We start from the raw sequence: 16,856 nt of genomic DNA on the forward strand, positions 1-16,856 counted from the left end.
TCCGCTGACCAGAACATCTCGTCCTCGGTGCCGCCAAGAGCCTTCGCGATGCCACACTTCTGAACGAACATTCAACCATGGTCGATGGGATCATGGCCCATGCCTCGCACGCCCATCCCGCGAGCTTCTCCAGAGCCGCACGCTTCAGCCGACCGCTCGTTTTGAACGCGTGAGAGCCACTGCTGCCATTGCTGTTATCAAGCGTGCAAGTGGAACAATTTGATGATTTGTGTGAACGCCGATAGAAAAGTCTAGGCGCATATGCTTCCTGCATCCGACAAATCGTTGCTAAAAGCTTTAGCGCCATCTTGACATGGTGATGGCGATGGGTGGGACGAAATTTCCGCTGCTTCGGTTTCAGTTTCGAATCCGATGCTAACGCGCATGTGATTTTTCGGCCTATTTTTCCGGAAAAAGGGTGCGCGTTAGAATCGGGTAATTACGGTACATGGAGCGACGACATGGCGCGTGCCGCCGCGCTGCCGCTGGGCTGCTCTAAATTAAAGCCCCTCCGCCGCGGCCCTGCCCATAGGAGGGGCTTTACTCTCACTGAACTCCATGCCCAGAATCAACGGTGCTGTTCAGTAAACAGACCCAGTGAAGGAGCTTCCCACTTTGGTTGTACATCATTTAACGATTCTGCGTGGGGCGGGGGTGTTTCTTCTACTGAAATATTCGTTCTCAGTTCTCAAAAACGCTAAAGGCCGAAGAGAGAGAGAGAGAGAGAGAAAAAAAAAACGAACGGCACCGGGGAGATTCGCACGAACGACTACAAGAACAAGTAGCCGGCAGTTTAACCTCTACTTCACCCCGAGAGATGGTGCATATGAGCAAAATAGCCTCTGTTACTGGTTTTTGTCGTATTTGAGACGCCCTCGTAGTGATACCGCCTGTTCCTCACTCGCCAATCTTGCAGACAGGCCTCATATTGCTGCTACTGCAAGTAATGTAGCCGGATCGCCCTTATTTAACCTGATAAATGCTATCATGTATGCCCATACAGCCGGTCGGGACCGTGTTTTCCCCTCGTCGTTTTTTCCTCTCCCACCTGCTTTCCGGGTGCGTGCCGCACTCATGGCAGGTGCAGTGGCCCTGCTCCCGCGTGCCCCCAAGTGTTCTGTCACCTACTCCTCACTGCACGATGCCACTGCTCCTGTTCTCTCAATGGAATTCCCCATTAGGTTGCATCAATGTATGGCTTGGCTCTTACCGAGATCGATTAAGCATCAGATGACGTTTCATGTCTTGGGTAGTTGCTTCTCACGGTGCAATCGCAAGCTGCATGCCAATTTTGTCGCAATAACTGAGTATTCTTCAATGTGTTGGTCAAGCCAATCCAGGCGACAAAACACGTTGCAACTGACTTTGTTCTTGCGGAGCTGCTGTTGCAAACCACTCTTGGCCTCCCACATGTGGGGAAGCTGCCAGTCAACCTGGCATTGGTTCCCTGCTTCAAATGTATAATTAGTTGCCTGCTCAGCATCTCGGCCCAGTTGATCCGCCTTTGCCTTGATGTTAGTTATTTCTCAGATATGTGGACCAATCACCGAGTGTGAGGAATCCCGCTGCACCACTCAGAGCCCTTGAAATGCATCTCAGTAAATGAGGATAAGCGGGCCTACCAGACCTTTGTTTGATGTTGCCGGGTGGTTGCTGCCGAGATTCTCTTATGTGTTGCGTAAAGTGGTCTTCCTTTACGTGTGTTCGGGATTCGTATGGTCAGTGGTAAGGGTGAGGGTGTTGGGCATCAAGCCAAAGGTTTTCGCTTTTTAATGGTGTCATGCTTGCAATCCCCACTTAGTGTGATGTGCATTAAAATCACCGACAATGAGTAATGTGTCAAAATGGAAAATTTCAAGTTTTCTAAAAAAGCTTGGTCAATTTGGAGGTGTTGCGAGAAGGGCTCCATACGTTTAGGAGAAACGTGCTGGTCAGCCATGTTTTGCATTTAGTAATTAATTCGATGCAACAATACTCGCATCCCGGCCGGCAAATTTCACTTCTTTTCACAGACGCAGAAGTTTTGACGCCTCCGAACGCTCCAAGTTCTACACCGTGTTTGCCATTTGAAAAGACTTTCCACACTGATGAGTTCTACACTGTTTGTTGATTAGTACACACATACCCTGAAGTCACTGACCAAAGAACTGAAGCGCATGAAAAATTCCTTGCCGGCCTGACCCCTGACCCGACAGGCACAGTCAGCCCTGTGCGGCAGCAGCGGCTCACCATTGTTTGCATTGCTGGATGTAAACAAATCTTTCCTTTGCAGCTACGTCAGCTGACTCCTTAGCCATGATTGGCTATCCAGTTTTGCATTGCCGAGGCGCAACGAGAGGATTCAGTCCCAGAGCGATCTTGTCCTCCCTCGCAAAGCGAGAAAAAGCGATGCCTGGCTCATCACTTGCGACGTCACGCAATGTGCCAAGTCGCCAGTGGGAATGTGCCTTTAGACCAGGGGTTCTCAAGCATTTGGTCCCAGGGAACCCTGCTAAGTTCCGTTAAGTGCCAAGGAACCCCTCCCCCACCTCCCGCCATTTTTCCTTCCGTTCACGCTACATTAACGTGCAATAAATTCAAAAGCAAGCAAGGGTATCGTTTTTTTTCATCGACTTTATGCGAATGCGTACGCTAGCGGCACCTATCTCCAAACAGGAGAAATGCGCATGGGGGTAATATAAGGCCGAGATTCAAGTGCAATGGTTTAACCACGTGGCCCGTTTTCGGAGTCTGGCTGGCTACAAGCTGCTGGCGAGATTTATTGCGCAGCTCGCGCGTGTGCTTACTCACACTCGGGCGGGAGTAATGGAGGTTCCTTAGATCGATCGCACCTCAAGTTCACCAAATAATACTTTGCGACTGCGGAACCAGGTAAAATTTATCAGTGGCTCGCGGAACCCTGAGGAGGGGCCTGCGGAACTCCTAGGTTCCGCGGAACCCACTTTGAGAAACCATGCTTTAGACGATTGGTGAGCACTTTGGAACTGTCCGCTGACGGAGGCCAGACGCACGTGCAGTCGATTTTATGGGGCCCATTCCCCTTCACGCAGCGTCCTCAAAGAACCGGTGATGCAAATGTTGAGACCGGTGATTTCAGCACCAATCTTATCTTCAAATTGCACTAACATGGCTTTGAATGTCACACGAGGGTTTCCATGATCTGTTCTCCAAAATTTTGAAGCACACCTTCCGTAACGTACTAATCATCCGACCCCGAAGCAAGGGGGGTTTGCCAAGGCCAATTTTCTTGTCCCAGTGTTTTAACTGAGCAGAGCCAGATGGAGAATTGTCCATTGCATCTGCGGACCCAATTTCTGAGGACCCCAAGGTCGGTAACCTGCTGTGGCTGGAGTCAACGATGGCCTGAGATGCTGGTCTGACGTTTTGGAAGAGGCGGGGTTGACAGTGGTGTCGACTCCATTAAGTTCAGTTAGGGCTGCTTTTAGAACTTCTTTTTTTCCAACGATAATGGACTGAAGCATGTGATGGATTTTGTTAATTTCTGAGCACGAATCGGAATGTCTGCCGTGAGTGTATTGACTCTGGGGGACCATGTGTCTCTGAGTGTGTTTGCCGTGGGAGACCGTAGCTGCCCAGCTCACCTTGTTGTTTAGGTCGATTCTGTTGGCATGGATATGGCCGCCTGTCCTCGATGGTTTTGGCCCTCAGTGCTCGACAGCCGACGACGCAACGTCCAGCGAACACAATCCCAGCTCCGGGTGGAGTTGTCCTTGGTCGCCGGTCCACAGCTCGCATTCCCTTGGCTTTGCTGCAACCAAGGAAAGAAGCCCAAATGGTCACTCTCCCCAGATGAGGCCCTAAAGAATTTTTTACTGCTCCTTTCTATTGTCCTCGTCCTTCACGAATAGTCACAATCTGCGCATAGAGTGTAAATCCCAAAGTGCTAGGACTTGATTTTAATGAACTCCCAATCAGAGGTCAAGAAAAAAACGTTCAATGCATTACTGACCGCTAATCGCTAAAACGCTTCAACAAGGCCGAAGCCACATGTAGCCAAAGCAACAAGCACGAAATGAACATCGTACTGTTAAACTAGGCCATACAGCCAGTGTCTTCTTGGCAGGAGGCACTTATTCATGTGGCAGCATGTAATGCCTTTCAGCTGCTGCTTGCATCAATCTAGAGTTTTGCTCCCGTGAGTACACCCCATTGTTTTTCTCAACAGCTGCGTAGTTTAATTTGACCCAATGCAAGTACAGTTACTAATACGCCTGCAGTGCACTGGCCTTGAATGCAGGATCACACATGCTTGGTGCATTGCTATCGTGGTATGCTGCACGTATCAACTCGACTCAACAGTGTGTCACCTGACAACCTCCAAATCCTTTAGTTCTTTCCAGGGTGCTCATTCTTCACAGTCCATCAACTGTTGGTACAGCCAGAAATACTTTTAGGGGTTGGGGGTGTATGGAGGTATGGGAGAATGGAAGGAGCCTTGCCAAAATGAATGCTAGCACTTGCTTATGTGCAGCATAGTAAAATGTTTGGGGGAGGGGGTTCAAAACCCCTTTGTGCTGTACCTGGAGAATCCTATCGGCCATCTGGGAGGCCATCACTGATGTGCTGCTGGGGCATTCTTCGCTCGTTTCTCTCTCACAAAGGTGAGCACATGGCGGAGTTATTTGTGCACTTGACAGCACCTGAGGATTCACAAGGATTGTCAGCTGATAATGGCTGAGCTGTTGGGTTGACCTTTTTTCTGTGCAGCTTAGCAAAGGGGTCAGCCTCGCGTAGGATGTTTACTAGCACTGATGAGAGGCTGAAAGTTGGGACGTAAAGAGTAGTCAGGCAGTGGATGTTCACACGTATTTAAAGAATGGGCCATCATATGGCTTATGTGAAGACTATGACATGCTTTTCATCACTATCAGAAGTGGGGTAGGTCCAGCCCCTTTAAGGGACCGTGGCACACCATCTTGCATTCGGGACAGACGCAAACACCCACACATCAAAACGTTCGACAAGTACTCCTGTAATGATGCCAGCATTTACGGAGGTGAAGGATAAAAAAATCTAAAATGAAGTTTGCCTTGGAGGTGCAGTGTCCCTTAGGCACTGCACATTTTTATACTTTTCAACACGAAAATGCATAATCAACATAAAAAAAAGTTGTACAACTGAAACTGAAAAGCAACACAGGCTGCATAAACTTTACCTTCTTAAGAGAAGCAAAAATAGGCCAGAAACATGCATACGCTATGCCAAGTTTTTTCTGCAGCCTTGTGTGCCTAGTGGTGGCTGGATGGCTTTTTGTTGACTTCACCGGACTGGGGGAGTGGCTGTTGAGAGCCAGTGGTTGATCTCATGCTTCAGACCTGCAAGAGTGAGTAGTAACATGTGAACTTAAACATGCTGCGATGCACAGTTTTACAACAGTCAGTTCACCAGTGACCACATAAAGTTGAAAACGGCTTGTGCTTGCTTTGTAGAAGGTTTGTACGAACACTTTGATTGACTATGAGGTTTAACACACTGACACTACACAGGCGATGAGGCACACCGTAGTGAGGGACTAAGGTTAATTTTGACCACTTGGGGATGTTTTAACGTGTGCCAAAATCTCGAACATGGGCATTTCTGCTTTTCGCCTCCATTAGAAAGCGGCAACTGTGGCCAGTTGCCGCTTTTCAAATATGAAGTCTGGACTAGATGCAGGCAACGTTTAACAAATATACATATGTGCAGATGCAAGGATGGTGAAAACAGAGCCTGCAAGCATATGAATAGTCTGCTTGCCGGTTGGGAAGGTTGGTTGCTTAAAAAAAGAATGGTGCATAAATTAACCTGCTAGATACCATGTGTGCCCAAGGCATTGCTTAAAAATCAACTCGCCATTCCATGTAATAAATGCAGCTATGTAGTAAAAGCACAGAGGGGGAGGGAGGAATAACCGGGTGTTTTAAGGTGCACAGTAAAAATAGCGCAGTTAAAAGGAACGAGCCAAAGATGGAACTAGCGTTACTCCGCCAAGGCCTCGACCTTTTCTGGATCGGGACTGATTCCTTGTGCGCTAACCACGACTACAAGAAACTTGACTTGGTTTGCAGAGAACGTGCATTTTTTGCGGTTCAGCTTGATTCCCGCTTCTTCCAAGCGCTATAACACCTGCTTGAGACGTTGGTCATGCTCTTGCTGCGGTGCTCCGAAGACAAGAATGTCGTCAATCATGCTCACAACTCCTTCAAGGCCTTCCAGAATTCTGCTCATCTGTCGCTCAAAATATTCTGGCGCTGAGCAGATTCCAAAAGGTAGCCTTTGGAAACAGAATCTTCCCATTCGTGTTATGAACGTAGTGAGTTCTTGACTTTCTTCTGAAAGCTTCACCTGGTGAAAGCTAGCGGTAGCATCGAGCTTAGAGAATACCTTTGCTGATCCGAGGCGTCCCAGGATGTTCTCGACTGAGGGTAGTATGTGACGCTCCCGAAGCACGACTTCGTTGAGTCGGGTGAGGTCAACGCATATTCGGTAGCCTCCTCCTGCTTTTGGAACAGCCACCATACCGAAACACCATGGTGTGGGACGGTCCACCCGTTGGATGACTCCCTGGGATTCGAGCTTGGTGAGCTCCTCTCGAACTGGTTTGTGAAGCGGAATCGGTACTCTTCTCGGCACGCTGAGTGAGAACGGTTTGGCGCCTGGTTGGAGACGTATCACGTATTTGTCTTGCAGCTCGCCCAAGCCATCGAAGAGACTGTCCTTCAAAGTGACGGTAGAATCCGTTACACTGTCCACGAACCGTATAACTCCGAGAGCCTGTATCGCAGGGAATCCAAGAAGCGGCGGGTCTTGCGAAGGCACAACATACACTGTTTGCACTGTAGACCTGCCTTTCCAGCTCAGTTTCGCTTGGAATGTTCCGAGAACGGTGAGGGAGTAATTTCCTGGGCCCGTAAGCTCACCTTCTGGCTTTTGCAGCTGTTTCGGTATGCCTGGAAACGAGTCCGGTACCACTGTCGCCTCCGCACCCGAGTCAACCTTGAAGTTAGCGTAGTCCGTTGACGGCCACTTTTACGAACTTGGCTCTGGTGATGGCTGCTACGGAGTGCAGTGTGAGAGCTCCCATGTTCTTCTTGCTTTTCTTTTCGCAGACTGCTTCGAAGTGTCCAATCCGATTACACCCTTTGCACTTGGCTTGCCTAGCTGGGCAATCTGCTCGAGGATGCGTTGGTCGACCGCAGTATCTGCAGCTCGTGGTGGAGCTCCCTTGAGAATCCGAGCCATGTCGCGGCTTTTGGAAGCGCTTTTGAACTTTGGCCTCGGCCACACCGCGAGCAGGATTCGGCTCTTTTTTGGAGCACTGCTGCACGGGCTTTCACGGCATCTTCGTTGATGCGAGCCTGTAGTCTTGCTTCTTCAAGGGTAAGCTTTTGTGTTCGGCACAGTTTGTCCACAAGGTTAGAGTCCCGGAGACCCACGACGAACCTGTCTCGAACGAGTCGTTCTTCCACTTCCGCTGAGGCGTAGTTGCACTTTTTGACAAGTGTACGCAGCGCAGTGTAGAACTCATCTACGGTCTCGCCTTCGCCCTGGGTTCGACAGTGGAAGCGGACACTTTCGTAGACCTCGTTGACCGGGTGGATGAAGTGATCGGTGAACTTCTTCTAGCGAGCTCCAGTCTTCGCTGGACAATGCTAGAGTGTCGAGAACGCGGCAGGCGTCTTGGGAGCCCATGTCGTAAAGAAGCATTCTGACATGTACTTCTCCCGGCGCTTGGTAAAGCCCAGATGCATAGCAATAGTCGTCGAACTGGTAGACCCATTTTTTCCAAGAGCTTGGGTTCCCAAAATCGAATTTCGGTGGCGGTTGAAGCCCGGTGCCGCTGAACTGGATAGAAGGATCTCCATCCGCCATAGCGTGTTTTGCCTGCTACGCACCTTAGACTGATTGCTATTAATAATTGATCGATGTGTCGCTAACTTTATCCCACTTCTGACACCATGTCTCGTCGGCTGACGAGCGACGATGAAAGCGACCACACCGACCGGTTGCTGGAACTCAAGTGTCTTATTAAGCGAAGAGAAATAAACCCCCCGGTCCCCGATGGCGCGGCGGCGCAGGCGTGGAACACATCCATGGTGGAACACGATAGCTCACGCGTCACACATCCGGCGGGTCCGGTAACGCGAACCGCCGCCCGAGCGAGCGTGAGAAACGCACCTTCAGCGCGCCGTGAAATGCGCGTGCACTACACTTCCGAAATCTGGGTCCTAGTAATTTTTCTGCGTCAAGACTTGCGCATTGAATCTACACGGCACCAGCGGAACGGGTTGGTCACTGCAACAGCAGATTTTCTCTGGAATTGGAGTCTGAAGAAAATCTCAGTGATGTCAGTGATTGCCGCGGTTTAAATAAAAAACAAGAGCGCGCCTGTTTTTTATCCCTCGTACGAACAACCGACAAGGCATCCAGCGTGCGACCGCGACTGGTGACTGCGAAGCTGATGGTGGCGCATTGCTGCCTGCCTAAGTTTTCATTCCAATTTATTTGAAAACACGTTGGCACACGGGGGCGTGCACGAGTAGGTAGAGCGGTAAAAACGTTAGAGCCCACGTATGCGTGCGACTGCGTCGCGATAAGTCACGCGTATGCGCTCGCGGAAAAGCGATCGCCCGAGGCATATGCAGAAAATGTTGCCGTACGGAAGCCAAACTCGAGGGATTTGTTCAAAGGGCGCTTGCGATCCGTCAGCGCTCGGGTTACAGCACGGCTCGGGAAGCGGCCTCGCATTCGCTACCATCGCTAAATCGGCGTACGCGTGAAACAGCTCTCCAAAGAAATGAATCGGTTTTTGTAATCAACCATGTATTAGAGGGAACTTACCACACAAAGTCGTGGATACGGTGCGGGTGCACTTGCGTCGGCATCCACGGCGGCAGCCAACTGCAGTGTCGGACTTTTGCGCGCCGTTCCGGCCGTTCGCTGCCGCGGTTTCATCCTCCGGTGATGCGAAGTTATCGATGGCAGGTAGAGCGCCACCACGTAATGTGAATGCGATTAATAATATATCTCTTGACGCCACTACTGATAATTGGGTTGAAACGCGGCAGACGACAAACGAGACACCGGTGTTTTTTTTTTTTTTCTCGAGATGTGGGCGATGTGGGCGCACAGCGCATGCGCTAGCACAGTGGCCACAGACATGGCGGCTTTCAGTGTGGCCAAGCGAAGAAAATCGCCCGCTAAACTTTTGAATGAATACCGTCTATATATAGGTTAGTAGCTCAGCGAGGACAAAAAGAGAACGCTCCCACATATATAGATGCATACCGGACAAGCGGTAAACGGTGCTATGAATCACCAAACGCCAGCTACTCCAAACCCACACTTTACTGAGTCCTTTATACCTTTAGGAGTGAGTTGATAGCTTGCTATTACTGCTTACTATTACTGCTTACTATTACTTTTTACTATTTCTGCTTGCTGTGTAGCGCCTATTCGCATGGCAGCAACTTTCTGAGAGATTGCTTTTGGATTGTCTCCAGCATCTATCCGCCAGACGGGCCCAACGCACTGTGATTCGAACTTGAAGGTAATCACAAGAACACGTGTTCCATCACAATAAACTGGGCGTCTCTTCGACACATTGGTTCCCCGTTACGTGAACAGGAATGAAGCACACTGCACTCCAACCGAATTCTTGCCTTTAAAACTGACCATTAACCAAAACTGTGAGGCTAAAGCTCGCAGTCGGCGCGTTAGTTATTTTGACCGTATGACAATTAACCTCTTTATGCACAACGTGATTGTAGATTCCCATACCTCGCGACTCTCCGATACAAACCGCGTACATTGAAGCCCTGTCGGCGAGAAACTGCGGCCCCTATTTTATAGGCGCAGACACGTTCATCTCCGCTGTACAGATAAAAGTAGTTGCCTTGAATATTGGGTTTTCTGAGGGCGTATTATTTATCCCTGTAAGGGTTATGTAGGAAATCTCCGTGTGTACAGAGTGCTGTAGATCCATTATAAATGGCAGACATGTCCAAAGTAGGCCTTATGGAGAACAGGTTGGCTTTAAACGGTTCAAAACGTCGGGAATACGTCACTTAAGTATCAGGCATGGTGCTGCTTATGTTTGTTACTTGTTTACCCCAAACTTTTATTACTCTTCTTTTATTAAGCTGTGTCACTTTCGAAAGCAACACACATAAAAGTTACGAAATAAAAATTAGCCATACGCGAAATAAGTTCGGTTTCGCTTACGCTACGCTTGCGAACACAAGATAACTCGATGACATTTCCCAATCTTCACCTAATGGACCTCTCCCGGGGTACGTCACGCGGCGGCCGTGACGTCACGGAAATCGCACGTGCTGGGTGTGGCCGGGAGGGTGGTTGGCAAAACATTCGGACCGGCGCGCGGCGCGTATGCAGCGAGGCTGCTAGACGCGCGCAAAAGTGGAATTTTTGTTTACGTGTTGGCTTTTCTGATGCCGGTGGGCTGCTGTGCTCTCGGCTACCCAAATTTTGCGAGCAAAATCAGCGGCATCAGACTTTTCGGAGTCCCCACAGAGGTAAATTCGGCGTGTATTGTGGATGCGCGCAATGTGCCGAAGAGGCTGGCAGCCAAAGCAGCGACATAGTCTGCTCTTACTCGAAACAACATTTCGCATTCTCGAACTTCAGCTGTTCTACAAAGCGCAGTCATACCATCTACATTGGCAGTCCGCGCTGATTCGTGCAATGAAATGATACTGTTTATCAACCATCTGCTATCATGCAGCACCAGCAGAAACTTAATTGCTCAAGTGAAATAGGGGGCGGGGGGGAGAGGGAGGAAGGGCAGACGGAAATTTTCTTGCTGCGAAATATTGTCATGTTTTGAGGAGGTAGAGCACTGTATTAAAAACACAGTGCATGCCTAACCTGCTTAGGCGACGCGAAATAAATGTTTCGACGAGGGATCCGCGATAGCCGCCTGCCGCCTGATCGACACGACAAGTTTGGTCTTTTGTTATGGGGGGATCTGTTCAAGACGAACGAAATTCATTGCTTGTAAGTACAATAAATTTTTACCTTGATCAATTATATTCTGCCTTGAGGATGCCGGAAAACTGAGATGCTTGCCGTGCTCACATGTAGCATGTAGCCTTCGGGGCGAGATGGGCCGCTCACGCGACTCGAAAAATGTGTTTGCCTTTAGCGAACAGACTCAGTGAATATTCATTTGTTGCGGCCTCCCGACGCTGGAGTATGCATGCGGGCGTACATGGACACTAACTTTAACTATCATGAAATAATGACTACTGAAAATATTTTAGTGCACTGTCGCAATATAAACGCACTAACCATATGTGGCTGCTATGTTACTCTCACAATGACGATGAACCATTTCGACATTTAACTGGGGTAAAGGTAAGAAAACAATCGGTGAATCTCGTAGAGAACGACATCATCGCGATATTTTTATTGAAATAATTTTTGCCTTTTGCTCTTCATATTTTTGTTTCGTTGCTGCCTATTTTACTATTTAATCCTTTCATGCTTTACCGTTCTTTTTTCCCCTCGTCATGAAATCGTGTGTACGCCACTGTCTCCGGGCGACGCGAAGAGACCAAGAGTAGGGAGCGTTTAGCTGCCTGAGGCACCGCGCTTAGCTTAAGCGGACCTCGAAAGCAACAATAAATTAGCTTTCCTTGGTATGTGTCCGAACACAAAGAATCTTCAAAAACATTTTGGGATGCGTCGCAATAGCACCAACCTTCAGAATGACTCGTTTGGCTGTTCTGCCGCGCACTGATTATCCGAAAGCGTCGCCGTTCAGTTGACCGTACGGTAAACGAAAGTGTTGCGGAGGTTGTAGATGCGGAAAGCTACATGGAGGTGCGACGGCCACAGCTAGGATAGCTAGACCCCCAACTGCAATGTGGGAAGCCAGTGACGGCCCGAACCAACGGCACATCGCTCCTTTCGGGCGCCGGGAACAGGGAGGATTTGCCAGGCCGTGCCGTCGGCGCAGGCGCTTTCTGCCAACCGCCACCTCACTTCGCGGCCGCCAGCAGGCGCCACCCGTCGCGCACGTGCGCTGAGTGACGTCACGTTGTTTACATACAGAGAGATGTCCATTGAGTCACTCGAAATGTCTTTTTACAACGAAGTACTTCTTACAAAGAAGTTGTCTATGTTGCTTAACACGGCCTATTACACTTCCTTCATCCGAGGCGTTGGCAGCGTGTACAGTATACGGTAACAATAACCCAATTTACTGCTCGGGAGTCAAATTCTCCAAATTGCGCTGAGCAATAAAAAACATCAGCGATGCAGCTACCCGGAGAGGTCCGCGTGCAGCGGTGGATACATTTTAGGGATACTAAAACAGTCTAAGGGTCGCCTTTTTGACACTGACTAAAATAAAAGAAGCGAGCTTCACCTTTAGTACGCTAAAAGACCGGGAAGTTGGGAGGTTGTTACAGCGATAATGTATGCATATTTCGTAGCGAAAAAAAAACGAGAACATAAAAAATGCGTGCGTTACCGGTGCTGGCTCCTGCCCGTCAGCGTTTCTTTTTTGTTTTATCGTCTTTTCTCTTAGAAATAAAGCATAGGTTATACGTTAAAGGTCGCATGTTAAAAAAAACCATCCCTCTCTCCTGCAATATTGCGCACAAAATCGGTGGCAGCACAGTGTGCGTCGTCCATACTTTGCATGATAGGACTGTTGTGATTGGAGGAGTTCTTGCGCAGCCCTTCTTTTTATTCGAAGAGCACTTAATATATTAATGTACCTGCTTTACATTGTTCCGCTGGTGCCATAGCTGAGCTTGCGTGTGGGGGTAATGTTGTGGAAAGCCTAAACCTCCTTAACAACACGCCTTCAGAGTTCCAAACGACGACTATGACCATGATTACGGTGATAATAATAATAATAACAATGATTGTGATGGTGGTGGTGGTTGAGGTGGTGGTGGTGGTGGCGACGGCTACTTCGACAACGGTAACGACGAGGACGGTGACAATGATGGTTGCGGCTAGAAGCTTCCCCTTCAAATGTGCGTGATAAAAGTTATGTCTAGCGTGCGTAAGTAAAGTACTGGTGTTTATTTCTTCTAATTCAAACTCATATTTGATTTTTATTATGCACTGAAAGCAACTACGGTTCTAACAACGATGTACGCCCCATGATTTTTGTGCTAATTTCTACACAAGACCTACAGTTACGCTCTCCTCAACTGTAAATGCCGGTGGTACAAAAGGCGTTCTTTCCTTCCGCTCTGGTTTGGGTGAATGGTTACTTACGCATGCCATCGGTAAGAGAACGATGACTGCATATCTTTTCCGCAGCATGTAAAGCCCTTATACTGCAACCCGTATTACCTCACCTCACATAGGTCGTTCTTCTCCACCCGCCAGGCGATAGCCTAGTTGCATTTTCTGTTGATCTGCTGTTGAACTTTCTTGTGGACTCTCATGTTTCTCCCATCGAGACACTGTCACAGCTTCATATATATCTACTCCCTACTGACGGTAGTCACGAGGAGCTGCATATCGAACGGATCTAGCCTCATCCACTATGACGTGCTTGCTCGGTCTTCCCCACTCCAAACTGAGGCCTCATGCCTGGTCACCACAGCGATGTGGAATGTAGCTGTGAGCCTACGCCCCACGTGTACTAGGCATGTCCAGATCATTCTCAGGTTCTCCGCCCTTTATCAGACCGTTTCTTCGGCCGTTAAGTTTTCCTTTCCCCTGTGCTCTCCAATTTTCTGTGCAATTCCGTGTACAACAGAACAATTTTTCGTGCCACCTCCCAACGCGTGTGCTTGAAACGTTGAGGTCTCAGGCTCCCGCCTTGAAAAATCGTCGATGCATAGTGGCAGAGCCTTCCTGCTGCTATGCGCCCCTAATTATTTAGTGCATTTAGTCACAGCAAACACGTACGATAGCTGCTGTTCGGTTGTAATAAAAAAGATCGTTGTAAACAGCTTGGGAGGCTCAGTAAGCATCCCGCATCCCAAGACGGGACATGGAGTCGCCCACTTCATCACGCCTGACAGCCGCGCTAGAGCTTCAGTGAGTAAACATAGACTATGAATGTCATGCACACGTGCCTTTTTTATTGCGCTAAATGCGTTCCCAAACTCTACACCTCTTGCAGAAGCCCTTTAACAACATTAGGCAGTTTGTCGACGTTATCTAGCATCTGTGTTAGTAGTAACGCAGTCGAGGACACGCGGATAGATTTACGAATCTTTAAAAAGCACAGCCGCCACTCACCACTAACAAGACTCCTCCCAGCTGTGCAAACATTTGCGCTTGGATCACCTACGATAGCGGTGTGAATTTCGTATGGTCATGGTCTCGGAGCCTCCTCCTTTTTTAGTGACAGAATGGTGATAAGAGGATCACTCCGCAAATGACTCTACGTGACTGAACTGAGAGTTTGCGTTAGCCACACCACGGTAGGGATGTATGACTTTGTGATACATGAGTTCGGCACTGTACGAGCGACGTTCCCCAGCTAACTGAACAGTTCAATCCACGAGGCCTTTATCCCTGGCCGCACGTGAAGACACGCGATGCCGGTCAAATGGCACTACGGGGTGAGGCCCCAAAGCCCTCACTGCACATCTGTTGCGCCAATGTGTGAGGTGCCTTTAAAATTTTGCAAGTAGGGGTCTTCTGCAAAACTTTCCTTTTGATGCAAAGCCTGTGCACGCTGCGACAGTTGAATACGCGCATAACATCGTTAGGGGGCAGGAACTGATCACATGGGAATAACGAGGATATGCTCACACTTTTTGCTGCGCGTTCAAGATACTCTGGTGCTTCATTACAGCCTGTTTGCGATTACATACCCGGTTCGACGCTAATGCTTACCGCCGCTGGTTACATTTCGCAGGTACTCCAGGTATTCTGGGAATGGCGTCTCGTATCTACAGTAACGAAGGCAATCGCAGGGAATGCCATGGTAGATGGCTGACACTGTTCCGTCTGAGGTAAAGTGCACGTCAGCTTCCAGGGAATTTACGCCTTGCTCCATGAAACTGCCCACTTCAGGTAGTGAGTTTGCCATGTGCCCGATGACGTAAAATGGCCTCTGACGCGCACAAAGGGTCTGGAAAGCAAAAGGAGGGGAGTTATTTTCCAGTGAGTGCGTGACATCTGCAAAAAGTGCTGTCCTTCACTAGTATTTAGTGACACCGACCCAGTGGCAACTTTGCCTTGAAATGTGATTGAATTCTTATATATACAGCTCACGTTTATACATACGAGCTAAGTTTCTAATATAACGCCACAAACCGGACAGGCGAACTGAACTGCGACGTCACAGTTTGCAGGCAAATCAAACCTCGTGCATCATAACACTGGCATAGAATTTGAGTTGACAGAACAAAACAATTTTGCCTTTCTGGTACTTCTCTACGCTAGGCTATAGCGTTGTGTGTCCCTCTACAACAAGGTAACTTTAGAGGATAGTTAGATTGCCTGGCACGTTTTAATACACTGATGAAATTCTCGAAGCATCCAAACAAACTGCAACCACATAACGTACCACCGACCATGCTTATATCCTTTCCTTTTTTTGTTATTACATTGTGCCGTGTTTGGCACCGTAAAAAATCTGCAAGCGGCAAAAGAAAAAGGAACAAAACAGCACAAACAAGAAGTTACTACATCAAAGGAAAACCGCGACATAAGACCAGAGCGAAAAAACCGTGCGAGACGAAGTATTACCATAAGAGCACAACACTACAATTGGCCGGCGGGCGCAGCGGCGGTCTATGTTATTTAAATTGTTACTGGTAAAATCGCCTATTTTGGCTAATACACTGTTAAAAAGCTTGGACTCGTGCAGAAAGAAACTTACATTTATATAGTACTCATAACTTTCGTGAATTTTAGTAAACTTTGTTTCTTACAGGTAACAAGCACGAAAGTTATTTATAGAAATAATATAATACTAAAAAGTAATATAAATATGATATAAAGTATAAATATTTTTTACGGTCCCGAAATAAGCACCCTGTCCTTGCATTTCTTGCATTTCGTTCCACTAAAACGGAGCATACCTGAAAGTACAAAAATTCTTGCGCGCTATTACACATGCTGAATTATGTAGAATGAAGAAAGCTATGTCATCTCATTAATATAATACCTCCCACAATCTACGTGAGAAAAACATGCACCAAAAGTACACATAATGGGGTTTAATAAACTTACCAATGTAATCGCCATTTGCAGATGTATCAGGAGCACTAACATTTGCCTTGAACTGGTTTGTTGTGCTTGTATGACGACCACCATTTCGATGTATCAGCCTGACAAAACCCAAACATTCCTGCATTTTAAATTGTGTGATGCAAAAATTGTTAGCACCCAGCTCTGTCCAGATTGTTAGACTGTGAGGCTGTAAAAATAACAATACAAATGCTGCCACGCAATGAATGACCAATGTTCTTTGAATAAAATTTTATAATACCTTATTTACTAGTGACCGGGCGACGTACAATTGAATAGTAGAAACAAACCATGCTCTTCTCTCATTTCAAATTGAGCATATTTTTAAAATAATGAGCTTGGTAAAACATGGAAGGCCTGCGGTGTTACCTTTGCAGACGCTCATAGGGCAGCCCACATCTGGGTGCATTCGAGATGCAGCGGAAATCGCTAAAGAGCAGCATCTTCAAACTCAAACAGCGCGGTTGTAGAAGTGAACCGGTACCCCTACTGCCATTGGCGGTAATCGCGAGTATGAGGCGGCATGCACCTTTGGCGCCCGCCTCGTGTGGCTTCGTTGCAATGACCGTGATCATTGCAAAGTTCCAGTAACTGTTGGCGATGCCACTGGAGGGAAGAGAGAGAGAGAGAGAGACAACTTTATTGGCTAGCCTGCA

The 16,856-nt window shown here is 48.1% G+C and overlaps 1 protein-coding gene across 1 annotated transcript in view; it reads right to left on the reverse strand.

The window, feature by feature from the left end:
- The window catches only part of LOC144138925 (dermonecrotic toxin SPH-like), a 55,305-nt gene extending 40,239 nt beyond the window's left edge, over nucleotides 1-15,066 (reverse strand). Inside the window, exon 1 of the mRNA XM_077671442.1 lies at nucleotides 14,839-15,066. Coding sequence (XP_077527568.1) covers nucleotides 14,839-15,034 — 196 coding nt within the window. The 5' untranslated portion in view covers nucleotides 15,035-15,066. The remainder of the gene's footprint in view (nucleotides 1-14,838) is intronic.
- Between the last annotated feature and the right edge of the window lie 1,790 nt (nucleotides 15,067-16,856).

This window comes from Haemaphysalis longicornis, unplaced genomic scaffold (assembly GCF_048455015.1).
Source record: "Haemaphysalis longicornis isolate Haplotype H1 unplaced genomic scaffold, Haemaphysalis longicornis Haplotype H1 scaffold_5, whole genome shotgun sequence".
NCBI lineage: Eukaryota > Metazoa > Arthropoda > Arachnida > Ixodida > Ixodidae > Haemaphysalis > Haemaphysalis longicornis.